Here is a 16,972-nt window from a genome sequence, read left to right on the forward strand (position 1 = left end):
TACCACTGTCAACAGAAAAAGTGTTCCACGTCATGCATCTTCCTGTGAAGTGAATAATACCTAGAAAATTCCCTCAATTTGCAGGTTGTCTGCATATAAGGCTTACACCATTTGTGCAGTGCATTAAATGCAAAATATATCTCTGTTTCACAGAAAAATGTAATTGAGGCACATAGCATATATGCTACAGGCCCTACTATTTTGGTGAATCGAGTTTATTTATTTTTTTAATTCAGTGATTTATTCGTGTTTCGTCCCATAAGGACATCCCGACAGAAACATAAATCTATCTTACTTATATTGATATGGTGTCTGTTCTGTCGGACATGATATTATTGATGACCTGCAGCCGTCTAGAACGAAATTAGAATTATATATTAATACCTCCAGCTGCTGACGAGCGTTGATATATATGAACGGGGACAGGTGAAAATGTGTACCCTCACCGCGACTCGAACCCTGGATCTCCAGCGTACATCGCAGACGCTCTATCCATCTGAGACACCGAGGGCACAGAGGATAGTGCGACTGCAGGGACTATCTCGCGGACGCCTCTCGCGAGACCCACAGTCTCACCTTGTATGTCCACGCACTACATTCGTAGTGTCCCACACCAACACATTCATTACTCGTGGAAGACATTCTAACCAAGTCCCGGTAAGAGTTCAGGTACTATGTGAGCATCAGCACAGAAAAAGATAGTCGTGGCCTGTATTGCCGTAACTATAGGCTTATACTTATATGGATATGGTACTGTTCTTTCGAGTCCCGGTCGCGGAACACATGTTCACCTGTCCCCGCCGACATATATCAACGTCCGTCAGCAGCTAGAAGTATTAATATATAATTCTTATAAATCTATCATTCAGAAAATCTAACCTCAGGACAGAGGACATTAATATGTTCTGATCTGCATGCTAATTTTTTGGTAGCATAAATGGATAAAGTTAGGTAGTAGCCCCATGGGATTTATTGGAGACTTTCCCATAATCTCTAATTTTCGCGAATTTTTAGTTTTTATGATGAAAACTCTATTAAATATGGTGAAGTGGGTTTACGTATGGCTCGAACTTATACATTAGGCTATACTATACGATAGTTTGTTACCAAAATCCTTTATTTGGCATTAATACTCTTTGCCTTCACAATCATATCACCACCTCTCAACCTAAACAAGACCTCGGGCTAGATTAGAGATCATGCTGTCACTACAACCAAGACACAAGATATCTTGGAAGTGGAGGGGATGGCATTGTTACATATTAGCCCTTAAATGGATTTACGGAGTTAACGGTTTACATTTGCAATATGTCAAAAGTTCAACATATCATGAACAACGAAATTTGACAACGTGGAGTTTCGTTAACGGCACTTCACAGCTGCAGAATCTATGTCACAATTGCCTTACAATACACAATAAATTATTATTGCTGTAGAGGCAGATTTTAAAAAGTCTTCAGAGATATCCCCCCCCCCTCTGTCCTCCTGGTCCTCCAATACTTCTGAAATGTCTAGGAGCCATTTACCTCCAGTCTTTATCGACTACGGTAGTAGAGCGGCATTACAGAGTGAAGAGTACGTCAAGTAAGAGACGGTAGCGGGCAGATAATGAGTCACGCTTATCGCAAGACAAAAGCGTCCTGGTCAATAGTTAGCTGCATTTAGTTACGACAGCAGCTGAATAGTATCAGCTTTAACAGGACTACGAAATTGTCAGGTAGTTAAAACACACATTGGAAACAAAACTGTAGTTATTCTGATTATTACATCTGTCATTAATTATTGCTAACTTGTCTATGTGAATGATGATATGACCGGAAAGTAAGTGATTAAATGAATATTGTTATGTCTATTAACAGTATACACGTTAGCGTGAGACCTGTGATCATACCGAGAAAGTAAATTATACTCTCATGGGAATTTTGTAATGTACATCTAGCCAGTTTAAGGGGCTTCGAAAACAGGAAACATTGTACAATAATTCTGTTATTTGAAGAAGGAGTACTTTTGATATTTGTAGAGTTTCTAAATTTGTTCATTTAGTAGATTGTTCATAAAAGCTATTGAGTTGTTATTGACAAATGTAAACGACGCAGTATTGAATAATATAGGACTGGCTATGATGTGTATCAGCCAGTCAGAAGACAGTAAGTTCGCGCTTGTTTTGTGAGCTAAATAACTGCTTTGTGAAGACTAAATTTCACTTCGAAGCTCAGCTAGCATTAGGTTCGGATGCGGATATAAGGAGCTCTGATTAGGTGCTAATTCTAGAGTATAATGATTAAAACTTGACCGTGGGATACCGCAAAGTGGGTAAGAACTTGTGAGGAAAACAAACATGTGAAATTCCGATTTTAATGTTTAAACTGTGACTGAACTCTAACTTTTGAATAATCAAGATCCGCGTGGCATGTTGCAAAAGCTGAGAGCGCAAGCTGAAACTTCTAGTGGTAAAATTGTGTAATATATGAGCGATCACTCAGTCACAGATAATCCGTTTTTAACGGGTTTGGTTGGTCATCATAAGCTGGCTATTACGAATGACTGTGATTGGGTGTGAGTGTTGGAACTATAACTTAAGATTATCACGAGCTTGATAGTGTTTGCCGGCCGGAGTGGCCGTGCGGTTCTAGGCGCTACAGTCTGGAGCCGAGCGACCGCTAATGTCGCAGCTTCGAATCCTGCCTCGGGCATGGCTGTGTGATGTCCTTAGGTTAGTTAGCTTTAATTAGTTCTAAGTTCTAGGCGACTGCTGACCTCAGACGTTAAGTCGCATAGTGCTCAAAGCCATTTGAACCATTTTTTGCTAGTGTTTCCGCGTAATACAGGTGTCAATACATCGATGTTTTCACTTACAAGCTAACCTTCAATCATTTGCTCAGTTAACTTGATACCGAGAAACAGATGTTGCACACGCTGGATTCGTATAATGTTACTGCTTCTACTACAGCTATTCCATTAGAGGACCAAAACTCATTTTTCACAGGGAAAGCATATTGATCGGACTGCAGAAGAAAAATTCACCGCAAAGTGAGTGAACACGAATTCTGTAGGAAGAGCTCGCAGTAATCATGACGTTGCAAGAGGAGTGCAACTTACCAACAACCTGAGGACGTCGTCGGGCACGTTCCTGGAGCTGTTGCAGATGGAGTAGGCGCTGGAGTGGGAGAAGATGACGGGCGCCTTGCTGGTCTCCAGCGCGTCCTTCATGGTCTTCACGCTGGCGTGCGAAAGGTCCACCATCATGCCCAGGCGGTTCATCTCGCGGACCACCGCCTGCAACGCAGCGCGAGTCCTATATCACACGCTGCTGGTATACAGGAGGTACAGTGTTCCCATTGCTGTTTCAGGACGTTATTGCAGGTATTTTAACACTAGATGTATCTCTCATTAAAGATGAATTCTACAATCACTGTCTACATCTACAAATGATCTACTGTGATGAACAATCCACGACAACGTGAAACTTCTAAGGATATTCGCTTTTGGAGATGGTCTTCCTTGAGCAAAACACTATTTTGTCTATTCTTCCATTTCCCAGACATGTTTCTCTGCAGTTTGAACACCATCAGTGGATTTTATTCCGTTTTTTTTCAACCCTTAACTCGCAAGGCGACTTTCTGTAGCGCATACCACAAGGTGGGGTCTCTGTGAATCCTACATTTAAACCAAGGTTTAAGGCAAAAAACATTGGAAATTTTTAATGTATGCTACATAACATATATTTTTACAATTATTTAAGTGTTGTTTAAATGCTCCTAGTTTATTTTATTTCACTAAAGAAAACCTGCAGCATTCTACTATTTATCACACAAAACACACAATTTTGTGTGGTTCTTTGAAATAGTACACATAAATATAAAGTTACTGAATTTTACATACTGAAAAATTGATTGTACTCCGTCTTCAGGCCACGAGTGGCCTACCAGGACCATCCGACCGCAGTGTCATCCTCGGTGGAGGATGCGGATAGGAGGGGCGTGGGGTCAGCACACCGCTCTCCCGGTCTTTATGATGGTATTCTTGACCAAAGGTGCTACTATTCGATCGAGTAGCTCCCCAACTGGCATCACGAGGCTGAGTGCAACCCGAAAAAATGGCAACAGCGCATGGCGGCCTGGATGGTCACTCATCCAAGTGCCGACCACGCTCGACCTCGGTGATTTCTTGGGAACCGGTGTATCCACTGCTGCAAGACCGTTGCAAGCAGATAAATATCCAAACAAAAGTAAAGTCCAGGGTTTAAACTTCCGCATGAAAATTCCACCCGACAGGTACAAAAAAAAATTTGTCAAATTGACATTCATTGCTGGGATCTACATTTCTACCACCACTCTGAACACATTCGATTTTAGCAGACACTTTAAGTACTCCGTTGAAGAAACAGACAGATCCCATCGCAACTTTCCTGAAGTTCTTCCTCTGAATGATACTTTGTTCGATAGCAGAACTGTGACTACTGGCTAATGTAAAATAGTCGTTTTTCCGTTTATTGCTTGATCTATATCACTGACCGACTAACAACTTCATCGAACTCGGGAAAATTACAAATGACACACTCGTGCCAACACATTTCGAGCTATACGGTACCGTACTGAATAAAACTGGTATGTAGTTTACAAGTCTCATTCTATGACACTCCAACACCTATCAGTAACACGTGTCAACAATAAACACACAAGGCGCTAGCACAACGGACAAAAAAACATTGTAAGCTTGGCAATTTAAGGAGGGTAGGGACAGTATAGAAGCATTCCACATCAGGCCTCCGAGAGTGAGTTAAAAGCTAAATACGAAAAATGTTCATTCATTACTACTTTTACACACATGAATTTCAGTTTCTAGGACAGTATTTACAAATTTGGAGAACAGACAAACTTTTATGTTTATTTTGTTACCAAACGCTGTGGTTTTCCTGTTCTTTTTTTATTGAACTTGTTAAATTTCATAGTTTTTCTTCTGAAACTATATACAATTTAACGTTGGAAAGTTACATTGATGAGCCAAAACATTACGATCTCTCGCTTAATAGCTTCTTTGTACTTCTTTGGAACGAAAAACATTACTGATACTGCGTATCAGCTATCCCACAGTTTGTTGGTTGCGAATGACGACAACCATCAGCTGTAGTATGGAATGACGACAATGACAATTTGTGCCGGACCGAGGCTCGAAGTCCGCTTATCGCGCGCGGTTGCATTACCATTCGGCTATCCGTGCACGACTCACGGCCAGGCCCAAACCTCCACGTATCGTTAGACATGCGTCTGCGAACTGTACTCGTACATCCATTATATATATATATATATATATATATATATATATATATATATATATATATATATATATATTTTCCGGTAAAGTTCAGACTTTGTACACGAGATTCGCTTGCCCGGTATCGGCAGATAAATACGATATTGCAGTGGGCTGTGTTATTCTGATTACGATTCCATGTTCCCTTCGAGATGCATGCATGTCCGAAAGACATATAGGACGATACATAGATGTTTTGGCCTGGCCTTAAGTCCTGCACGGATAACCAAATGGTAGGGTGACAGCTCGCGATGAGCGAGAAATCCGGCTTCGAGTCCCGACCCGGCACAAATTTTCACTGTCATCATTCCATTCTACAGCTGATGGTTGTCCTCATTCGGAATTGCGAATGCATTTAATTTAGCTCAACACAACTATCCCGGCCGGTGAGCCATGAATTAATGGTCCGCAGCTCGTGGTCGTGCGGTAGCGTTCTCGATTCTCGCGCCCGGGTTCCCGGGTTCGATTCCCGGCGGGTCAGGGATTTTCTCAGCCTCATGATGACTGGGTGTTGTGTCCTGTCCTTAGGTTAGTTAGGTTTAAGTAGTTCTAAGTTCTAGGGGACAGATGACCATTGATGTTAAGTCCCATCGTGCTCATAGCCATGAATTAATGGATCTAGTTCAAATGGAGCTAAAGCGGAAAGTCTACGTTTGGCCAGGCACCTGACGTGCAAACAAAGATAAAAGTCTAAGCGTGATCTTATTCAAGCAGCCGTTATTCTTACTTTCGTTATGTAATACGCAACTTGTATCAGAGTTGCTCTAGGCTTCTCTAGTCGTAACAAAGCTAACCCTCATATCGATCAGTGTCTAAACTTAACTGGAGATCACTGGTAGCTTATAAGTGCGAACTGTACGACAGCTGTAGACAACTCCAGACTGGACAAAGAAGTTAACGCTATAGCATTAATATTATTATGCTGCGGACTTCCTTTGGACAGGGAGATAAAAATGCACCGGTCCTAGCCCACTGTAGCCGGCACCGAAATATGGTTCACAGTGCGGACACTGACGTACTTTGTATGCAGTTCTTCAGAAACGGTGTGTTCAAAAATCGTTACGCAGAAATGCCAATTATGAACTTCTCCAAACCTTTGAACAAAGTCCCTAGTACGTCCTACTTCGCTTAGCTGTAAAGTACCATTCAATAACAAAATCATCCTCCTAAGATGATTCATGATGTGTAGATCACATAACTAATGAGGAAGTATTGAATAGGATTGGGGAGAAGAGAAGTTTGTGGCACAACTTGACCAGAAGAAGGGATCGGTTGGTAGGACATGTTCTGAGGCATCAAGGGATCACCAATTTAGTATTGGAGGGCAGCGTGGAGGGTAAAAATCGTAGAGGGAGACCAAGAGATGAATACACTAAGCAGATTCAGAAGGATGTAGGTTGCAGTAGGTACTGGGAGATGAAAAAGCTTGCACAGGATAGAGCAACATGGAGAGCTGCATCAAACCAGTCTCAGGACTGAAGACCACAACAACAACAACAAGATGATTCATCTCCAGTAAGATATTGAAAGTCCAAATGTAAGTTTCCAGGAGTTAAAGTATTTCGATGCAGATGTTTTACAAATCAATCACAAATATTAGAAATCACCTGTAGTGAACCTGGTTGATTGTTTCCAATTTAGTGAAATAGATATCGGAAGACAAACTCAAAAGTCAAAGATTCGCCGTGGTGACAAAAGTCATGGGATAGCGATTGCACATATGCAAATGGCGGTAGTATCGCGTGAATGAGGCACAAAAGTACAACGAATTGGCGAAGCTGTCGTTTGAGCTAAACTCATCTTTGTAAAATGGTTTCCCACCTGATTATGGACTGACGGAGCTAGACTCATGGTACACTAAAAAAAAAAAAAAAAAAAAAAAAAAAAAAAAAAAAAAAGTTTCGGAATTCAGTACTCCAAGATCACAATGTGAAGAGTGGGTCGAGAATAAGTAATTTTCAGACATTACCTCTCCCCACGGACAACGCAGTGTTCGGCCGTGTTCCCTTAACGACCGGGAATAGCGGCGTTTGCTTACAATCGTCAGTGCTAAAAGACAAGCAGCATTGCATGAAATAAGCTCATGAAACAACGTAGTACGTACGATGAACTTATCTGCTAGGACAGTGCGGAGCAATTTGACGTTGATGGTCTATGGCAGCAGACTACCGACGCGAGCGCGTTTGCTAACTGCACGACATCACCTGCAGCGCCTCTCCTGTCCTGACCATATCGATTGGATCCATGACGACTGAAAAACCATAGCCTGGTCAGAGGAGTCCCGATTTCAGTTGATATGTGCTGGTTGTAGGGTTCGAGTGCGACGCAGACCCCATGATGCCATGAATCCAAGTAGTCAACAAAGCACTGTGCAAGTTGGTGGTGGCTCCATAATGGTGTGGGCTGTGTTTATGTGGAGTAGACTGAATCCGCAGTCCAACAGAACCGATAATTGACAGGAAATAGTTACTTTCGGCTACTTGGAGACCATTTCATCCATTCATGAACTTCATGTTCCCAGACAACGATGAAATTTTTGTTGTTGTTGTGGTCTTCAGTCCTGAGAGTGGTTTGATGCAGCTCTCCATGCTACTCTATCCTGTGCAAGCTTCTTCATCTCCCAGTACCTACTGCAACCTACATCCTTCTGAATCTGCTTAGTGTATTCATCTCTTGGTCTCCCTCTACGATTTTTACCCTCCACGCTGCCCTCCAATGCTAAATTTGTGATCCCTTGATGCCTCAAAACATGTCCTACCAACCGATCCCTTCTTCTAGTCAAGTTGTGCCACAAACATCTCTTCTCCCCAATCCTATTCAATACCCCCTCATTAGTTACGTGATCTACCCACCTTATCTTCAGCATTCTTCTGTAGCACCACATTTCGAAAGCTTCTATTCTCTTCTTGTCCAAACTGGTTACCGTCCATATTTCACTTCCATACATAGCTACACTCCATACAAATACTTTCAGAAACGACTTCCTGACACTTAAATCTATACTCGATGTTACCAAATTTCTCTTCTTCAGAAACGCTTTCCTTGCCATTGCCAGTCTACATTTTATATCCTCTCTACTTCGACCATCATCAGTTATTTTACTCCCTAAATAGCAAAACTCCTTTACTACTTTAAGTGTCTCATTTCCTAATCTAATCCCCTCAGCAACACCCGATTTACTTTGACTACATTCCATTATCCTCGTTTTGCTTTTGTTGATGTTCATCTTATATCCTCCTTTCAAGACACTGTCCATTCCGTTCAACTGCTCTTCCAAGTCCTTTGCTGTCTCTGACAGAATTACAATGTCATCGGCGAACCTCAAAGTTTTTACTTCTTCTCCATGAATTTTAATACCTACTCCGAATTTTTCTTTTGTTTCCTTTACTGCTTGCTCAATATACAGATTGAATATCATCGGAGAGAGACTACAACCCTGTCTCGCTCCTTTCCCAACCACTGCTTCCCTTTCATGCCCCTCGACTCTTATAACTGCCATCTGGTTTCTGTACAAATCGTACATAGCCTTCGCTCCCTGTATTTTACCCCTACCACCTTCAGAATTTGGAAGAGAGTATTCCAGTTAACGTTGTCAAAAGCTTTCTCTACGTCTAAAAATGTTAGATACGTAGGTTTGCCTTTTCTTAATCTATCTTCTAAGATAAGTCGTAAGGTTAGTATTGCCTCACGTGTTCCAACATTTCTACGGAATCCAAACTGATCTTCCCCGAGGTCCGCTTCTACCAGTTTTTCCATTCGTCTGTAAAGAATTCGCGTTAGTATTTTGCAGCTGTGACTTATTAAACTGATAGTTCGGTAATTTTCACATCTGTCAACACCTGCTTTCTTTGGGATTGGAATTATTATATTCTTCTTTAAGACTGTGGGTATTTCGCCTGACTCATACATATTGCTCACCAGATGGTAGAGTTTTGTCATGACTGGCTCTCCCAAGGCCATCAGTAGTTCTAATGGAATGTTGTCTACTCCCGGGCCCTTGTTTCGACTCAGGTCTTTCAGTGCTCTGTCAAACTCTTCACGCAGTATCTTATCTCCCATTTCATCTTCATCTACATCCTCTTCCATTTCCATAATATTGTCCTCAAGTACATCGCCCTTGTATAAACCCTCTATATACTCCTTCCACCTTTCTGCCTTCCCTTCTTTGCTTAGAACTGGGTTGCCATCTGAGCTCTTGATATTCATACAAGTGGTTCTCTTCTCTCCAAAGGTCTCTTTAATTTTCCTGTAGGCAGTATCTATCTTACCCCTAGTGAGACAAGCCTCTACATCCTTACATTTGTCCTCTAGCCATCCCTGCTTAGCCATTTTGCACTTCCTGTCGATCTCATTTTTGAGACGTTTGTATTCCTTTTTGCCTGCTTCATTTACTGCATTTTTATATTTTCTCCTTTCATCAATTAAATTCAATATTTCTTCTGTTACCCAAGGATTTCTATTAGCCCTCGTCTTTTTACCTACTTGATCCTCTGCTGCCTTCACTACTTCATCCCTCAGAGCTACCCATTCTTCTTCTACTGTATTTCTTTCCCCCATTCCTGTCAATTGTTCCCTTATGCTCTCCCTGAAACGCTCTACAACCTCTGTTTCTTTCAGTTTATCCAGGTCCCATCTCCTGAAATTCCAACCTTTTTGCAGTTTCTTCAGTTTCAATCTGCAGTGCATAACCAATAGATTGTGGTCAGAATCCACATCTGCCCCTGGAAATGTCTTACAATTTAAAACCTGATTCCTAAATCTCTGTCTTACCATTATATACTCTATCTGATACCTTTTAGCATCTCCAGGATTCTTCCAGGTATACAACCTTCTTTTGTGATTCTTGAACCAAGTGTTAGCTATGATTAAGTTATGCTCTGTGCAAAATTCTACAAGGTGGCTTCCTCTTTCATTTCTTCCCCCCCAATCCATATTCACCTACTATGTTTGCTTCTCTCCCTTTTCCTACTGACAAATTCCAGTCACGCATGACTATTAAATTTTCGTCTCGCTTCACTACCTGAATAATTTCTTTTATCTCATCATACATTTCATCAATTTCTTCATCATCTGCAGAGCTAGTTGGCATATAAACTTGTACTACTGTAGTAGGCATGGGCTTTGTAACTATCTTGGCCCCAATAATGCATTCACTATGCTGTTTGTAGTAGCTAACCCGCACTCCTATTTTTTTACTCATTATTAAACCTTCTCCTGCATTACCCCTATTTGATTTTGTATTTATAACCCTGTAATTACCTGACCAAAAGTCTTGTTCCTCCTGCCACCGAACTTCACTAACTCCCTCTATATCTAACTTTAACCTATCCATTTCCCTTTTTAAATTTTCTAACCTACCTGCCCGATTAAGGGATCTGACATTCCACGCTCCGATCCGTAGAACGCCAGTTTTCTTTCTCCTGATAACGACGTCCTCTTGAGTAGTCCTCGCCCGGAGATCCGAATGGGGGACTATTTTACCTCCGGAATATTTTACCCAAGAGGACGCCATCATCATTTAATCATACAGTAAAGCTGCATTTTTATGGATGAAAATTGCTGCGTCACCGAGCCACTATTGATCGTGCTTGGTTCAAAGAACATTCTTGACAACTCGGACGTGTGATTTGGCCACCAAGATCACCCAACAGGAATCACACCGAGCATTTATGAGACATAATTTAGAGGTCAGTTCGTGTACAAAGATCTGTACTGCCAACGCTTTTGCAGTTATGTACTGCTATAGAGGCATTATACTTCAATACTTCTGCAGGGGCTACCAACGACTAGTGGAGTCAATGGCACATCGAGTAGGGGTACTTCACCGCGTAAAAGTAGGACCGACACGATATTAGGAGGTATCCTATGATTTCTGTCACTTCTGTGTATTAAGTGCATCTGAGTACGGCTTATTATTTGAAACATGTTAACGGTACTATTGCATTGATTGCAGTGATGAAATAAACTTCATTTCTCGTAAATAATCCAAAACAATGTTGTTTCGTGTATCACTAATCATATCGTAGGCAGTGTATAATGTCAAGTATTAGTATAAACAACGAAAAGTATGTACATCAACAAAGTATCAACAAGTATCAACATTACTAGCCAGAAAGACAGCTAAGTCAGAAAAGTTTTCCAAATCTCCTATACATGCGTTACAGCTGTAAAAATCACTTCGTTTCCAACATCTGACATTCCTTGTGCCGTGTCTGAACTAATCGCTTATGACAATCCCTTTCATTCGGGAGGATTTCTCATTGTGATACTGTCTGTATCGTAACTCGTCTTCATTTAAGGTGTCAGAGGCATAAATTACATGTTTACACTCTGCAAAAGTATTTGGGAACTACAGTAATAGATCAAGTCAAGGGGCACAATGGTTAAGACACGTGAATCCTTGGCGGGATGAACCTGTTTGAAATCTGTGTCGTTGTGCAACATGTGTGTACTATACAACAAACAAATCAGTACGCTAAACGACATGTAACTTTTTCGCGGGGGCGTTCTTGTGCAAAATCGTTTTGGTGCTGAGACCACGTCAAAAGGTACTTAAATCTGTAGTTTTCGAGGGTTAACATCATTTCCTTCGTTAGGTGATGTCTGTCGAGAGCGAAGTCTTTTTCCAATATAGGGCTGCTCGGACTGTGAATGACGCTTGGAATTCTATATTCTACGACGGTGACTCGTCGGGAGGGCTGGATTTGCATGCGCACATGCAGGAAGTCGGGAATGTGGCGATACGAACCTTGTTCCCATTAGACCGAGACAGAGAGGCAGGAAGGAAAGAGAGCGTCACTTGATTCCTTAAGCGTCATAATTTTTGGTTGTGTTTTTTTGAAGAGGCTCTGCTTCATGTGCTGGTTTAAAGGCAAAACTCTGCTACTCCATCCCTACTGCAACACATACGAATATCTAACACTTCTTATATTACCGAACCCCAGGAGATCTGTGCGTAGTGGAGCACCTTTTTCTCGAAGTTTCTCTTGTACCCTTCCATACGACTGTGCTTCGCTATCGCTGATTGCTCAGGATTTCTGTTCTTGACGGCCGTCTGTGCTCTGCATTTTACGGCGTAATTTTTGCCACATTCACTTGGCACATTGTACGAGCAGGTAGTCTCAAGTGCAGTTTCGTTCGTGGTTTCAAGGTTTAAATATTGCACCAACACCAAGGCAACTACCGGCTGTGGACATTATCACCGGAGTGGAACAGTCTGTCAGGCACCTCTCGCGAGATGCAGCTGACAAGGCAATGCAGGCAACACAACGAGGTGACTGTGGCTATGGCTAAGTCACCCAACATCAAATTTGTAGAAAAGAAAGGTCTTCCTTTATTATGTAACAAAAGTGACTTTGTGGCATTACCAATGGATAAAGGTAACATGTCTGTTGTCCTTAACTCAGTAGATTATCAGGAAAAAATTGTCACACTTGCTCGTTGAGGGCACATGTAGAATATTCAAGAAGGACTGAACGTCCATAATCGGTAAAAAAAAGGGATATGTTTTGAAAAATTGGGCTGGCAGATACTTACAAAACACTCGTTCGATCTATACTTGAGTATTGCTCATCAGTGTGGGATCCGTACCAGATCGGGTTGACGGAGGAGATAGAGAAGATCCAAAGAAGAGCGGCGCGTTTCATCACGGGGTTGTTTGGTAACCGTGATAGCGTTACGGAGATGTTTAACAAACTCAAGTGGCAGACTCTGCCAGAGAAGCGCTCTGCAACGCGGTGTAGCTTGCTCGCCAGGTTTCGAGAGGGTGCATTTCTGGATGAGGTATCGAATATATTGCTTCCCCCTACTTATACCTCCCGAGGAGATCACGAATGTAAAATTAGAGAGATTAGAGCGCGCACGGAGGCTTTCATATAGTCGTTCTTCCCGCGAACCATACGCGACTGGAACAGGAAAGGGAGGTAATGACAGTGGCACGTAAAGTGCCCTCCGCCACACACCGTTGGGTGGCTTGCGGAGTATAAATGTTGATGTAGATGTGGATGTTGATTCCTTATTCCTTGCGCTGCCACACTACCTAGGTGCTATACTGAATGGTTCGCCAAAATTACGTAACAAGGTCAGCGGACACTGACCAGTCGTTAGCCCCATTACCTGAAAAAACATCTGATGAAGTTCTTAGTGCCTAAAATCGGCAGATGTTGTAAACACATCCAAAACTCGAAAGCTTAAGTTGACGTAAATAAAGGTGCAAAGTTATCTCCGAGCGGCAATATTGTGAGCGTAAACTTGGTGGCTTTCTTTACGAAAGTACTGTTAGCAAGTGCGTTGGAACTTCTAGGTTTCCATTTTCCACCTGGTATTACCAAGCTTTTTGAGAAGGTCTTAGTTTCTCTACAGCGGGTAACATTAGGAAATGACCAATGGCATACCTATTATTTCTCCATTATGACTTGCAATCCGACCTTTTTCATGGAAAATTTTTAAGCACAATCACGGGCTTTGCTCTCAGCTCCTGTGTGTCCAATTTGTTTCTTAGTTACGTGGACGCCACATGGCTCCACTCACCATCTGCTACAACACTTAGACTCCAGACATTGCAACATCAAATATACTATGGAAAGCAAGTATACTATGGAAGGCAAGTAGCCATTTAGAACGTCTTGACTGAATGGAAATTGAATGGGTGACTGGATCATTCTGTATACGGAAAGCAGATTCGCCCACATCTTTATTTAAATGAATGCTCAGAAGTGTTCTGTTGTGAGCATTTTACTTTAGAACACAGACAGTTTCAGACCATGACTGTGGTGTCACCGCCAGACACCACACTTGCTAGGTGGTAGCCGTTAAATCGGCCGCGGTCCATTAGTATACGTCGGACCCGCGTGTCGCCACTGTCAGTGATTGCAGACCGAGCGCCACCACACGGCAGGTCTAGAGAGACTTCCTAGCACTCGCCCCAGTTGTACAGCCGACTTGGCTAGCGATGCTACACTGACAAATACGCTCTCATTTGCCGAGACGATAGTTAGCATAGCCTTCAGCTACGTCATTTGCTACGACCTAGCAAAGCGCCATTACCAGTTTATATTGAGATTGTTATTAATGTATCAACAAGAGCGATGTACACCAATTATGGATTAAAGTTAAGTATTACATCAACTACGTACTTTATTTGCTACTATTAATTCCCTTAACTGTTCCAGACCTCACGCCAGTCTGCGTGAGCTAAACGCGTGCCTTTCGGCTACCTCCGAGTGGCTTGGCTGTCTTGCCAAGCCACAACAGTTTGGCGACGAGTGTGAAAACGGTCTTTTTCTTCACACTTGCTTCAATTAATTGTGCCATGGCTTCGCCACAATCTCCAGATGTACTGTCCGAATTTTATCGCTTGCAGAATCAGCAGACGCCGGCCTTATTGGATGCCCTTGGACAGCTCGTCCAGGGTCAACGTGCAATGCAAAACGATGCGGCCGCCGCCGCTCCACCGCTACCGCAGCCACAACACGCAGTTGCACCACCTTTTCATCCTTTTGATGCGGCACTGGAAAGCTGGACAGAGTGGATTCCATCTCGCTGCCTACAGAATTCAAGGTATTGAGCGGCAGCCTTTTCTGCTTTCGTGTGTAGGTGTGTCCACCTACCGTGTGATAGTGAAATAGTTTCCCCGACACGACGTAGCAACTCTGTCCTACGACGAAATTTTGTCTGCATCAGATGCATATTTCAAAGAATCAGTCAATGTAGTTGCCAAACGGTATACGTTCTTTCGTAACAAACGTACGGCCGGTCAAGCTAATCGGGGGTGGGTTGCAACCTTGCAAGGCCTTACTAGGGATTGTGCTTTTCAGTGTGAATGTGGCCTCCCTTATTCAGATACTATGGTACGTGATGCAATTGCACAGACCGTTTCTGATGTTCGTATAAGGGAACAGATTTTGAAACTAGTCAATCCCTCCCTTCAACAAGTGATGGACATATTGGATAGGCAAGGCACACTTGACTTTGCTCAGGAATCATTTGAAACTTCGCCAGCTGTGTGTCACATTAACCAGCCCGCCGGGCGAGCTGCACGGAACATTAAACAGCCCTCGCGCCCGTCTGCGCAGCTGCCGCCAAGCTCTCCGCTACGTGTGCCGTGCAAGCAAGCAAATGCAGTGCTAATATCATGTCCGCGGTGTGCTACTAGACATTCGCGTGAGAATTGCCCGTCACGCCAAGCTATTTGCTTTTTCTGTAATAAAAAAGGACATGTTCAGAGTGTTTGCCAGAGAAAGCTTAGATCGGACACTCACAAACATTCTAGGCCCTTTGCTTCACGCCGGAATCGGAATCGAACCAAGAATACTCAGGCTCGTGAACCTTTGCCCATGGAAATTCATGCAGTTCATTCCACTCCGCCCAGTGCCCCTCTCTCGAACAGTGACTGTGTTCGTCCCACAAAAAGTGTGCGTCAACGTTGCAGGAGATCCCGTCAAGTCGCAAGTGATTCTGTACCAGTGTCTGTTCACGTTGCACGAGACAGTCGCTCTTGTCGTCAGCTGGACAATAAACTTTTTGTAGATTTGGACATTCATGGCACCGTGATCCCATTCCAGCTCGATACCGGAGCTGCAGTTCCTCTGATTAATCACGACACGTACAAACAACTGGGCACACCCCCGTTCCGTGCCACAAATGTTAAGTTAACTAGCTATTCCGGTCAGGATATCCCTGTGTTAGGACAGTGCAGCCTTCTTTGCAACATACAAGGGACAAACAAAACTTATGTCATTTTACGTCCTTCGTTCTTCTTCTGCTGTGAACTTGTTTGGTTTAGATTTATTTCAGTTGTTTAACTTGTCTATCGTCAATCAGGTCCTATCAGTGAACCAGACTGTGTCTTCAGCCAGTGTTTCTCGTTTATGTGAAGAATTTTCAGACATTTTTGCACCGGGCCATGGTTGCGCTCAGAACTATAAAGCACATTTGGAACTGAAAGTAAACGCGCAACCGACATTTTTCAGAGCGCGCAATGTTCCCCACGCATTGCGTGATGAGGTCGCAAGAACCTTACACGATTTGGAATCACAAGGTGTAATTGAACGTGTGCAGGCTTCTCTCTGGGCATCACCCTTAGTAATTTTGCCAAAACTTTCCGGAAAATTGAGACTTTGTGTGGACTTCAAGGCCACAGTGAATCCACAACTAGTGATTGCAACTTTTCCTTTACCCCACCCGGAAGATCTTTTTGACAAACTGTGCCCGGGTAAATATTTTTCGAAGTTGGACCTAGCAGATGCGTACTTGCAAATACCGGTGGACGAAGAATCCCAGCGCGTTTTGGTGGTTAACACGCATCTTGGTTTGTATCGCTTCAAACGACTGCCATTCGGGTGTGCATCCGCCCCTGCATTGTATCAGCAATATCTGAAAACTGTTTGTGCATCGGTCCCTACTGCAGCAAACTATCTCGACGATATTGTGATCTCCGGAAAGACGGAAGAAGAACATTTAGCCAATCTCAGAACATTATTTCAGGTCTTGCGACAAAATGGTCTTCGCTTGCGGAAGGACAAATGTGTGTTTTTTGCTTGGGACTTACCCTATCTGGGACATGTAATCAATGCCCAAGGCATACATCCCAGTCCCGAGCACCTCCGTGCCATACAGGACTTGCCTTCGCCGCAGAATTTGGAGCAGCTACAGAGTGTGC

General features: G+C 42.9%; 1 protein-coding gene across 1 annotated transcript in view; it reads right to left on the reverse strand.

The window, feature by feature from the left end:
• Positions 1 to 16,972, reverse strand: part of LOC126474591 (dipeptidase 1-like) — a 287,814-nt gene that overhangs the window by 79,078 nt on the left and 191,764 nt on the right. Inside the window, exon 8 of the mRNA XM_050102065.1 lies at positions 3,100 to 3,276. Within this exon, the coding sequence (XP_049958022.1) occupies positions 3,100 to 3,276 (177 nt within the window). The remainder of the gene's footprint in view (positions 1 to 3,099; positions 3,277 to 16,972) is intronic.

This window comes from Schistocerca serialis, chromosome 4 (assembly GCF_023864345.2).
Source record: "Schistocerca serialis cubense isolate TAMUIC-IGC-003099 chromosome 4, iqSchSeri2.2, whole genome shotgun sequence".
NCBI lineage: Eukaryota > Metazoa > Arthropoda > Insecta > Orthoptera > Acrididae > Schistocerca > Schistocerca serialis.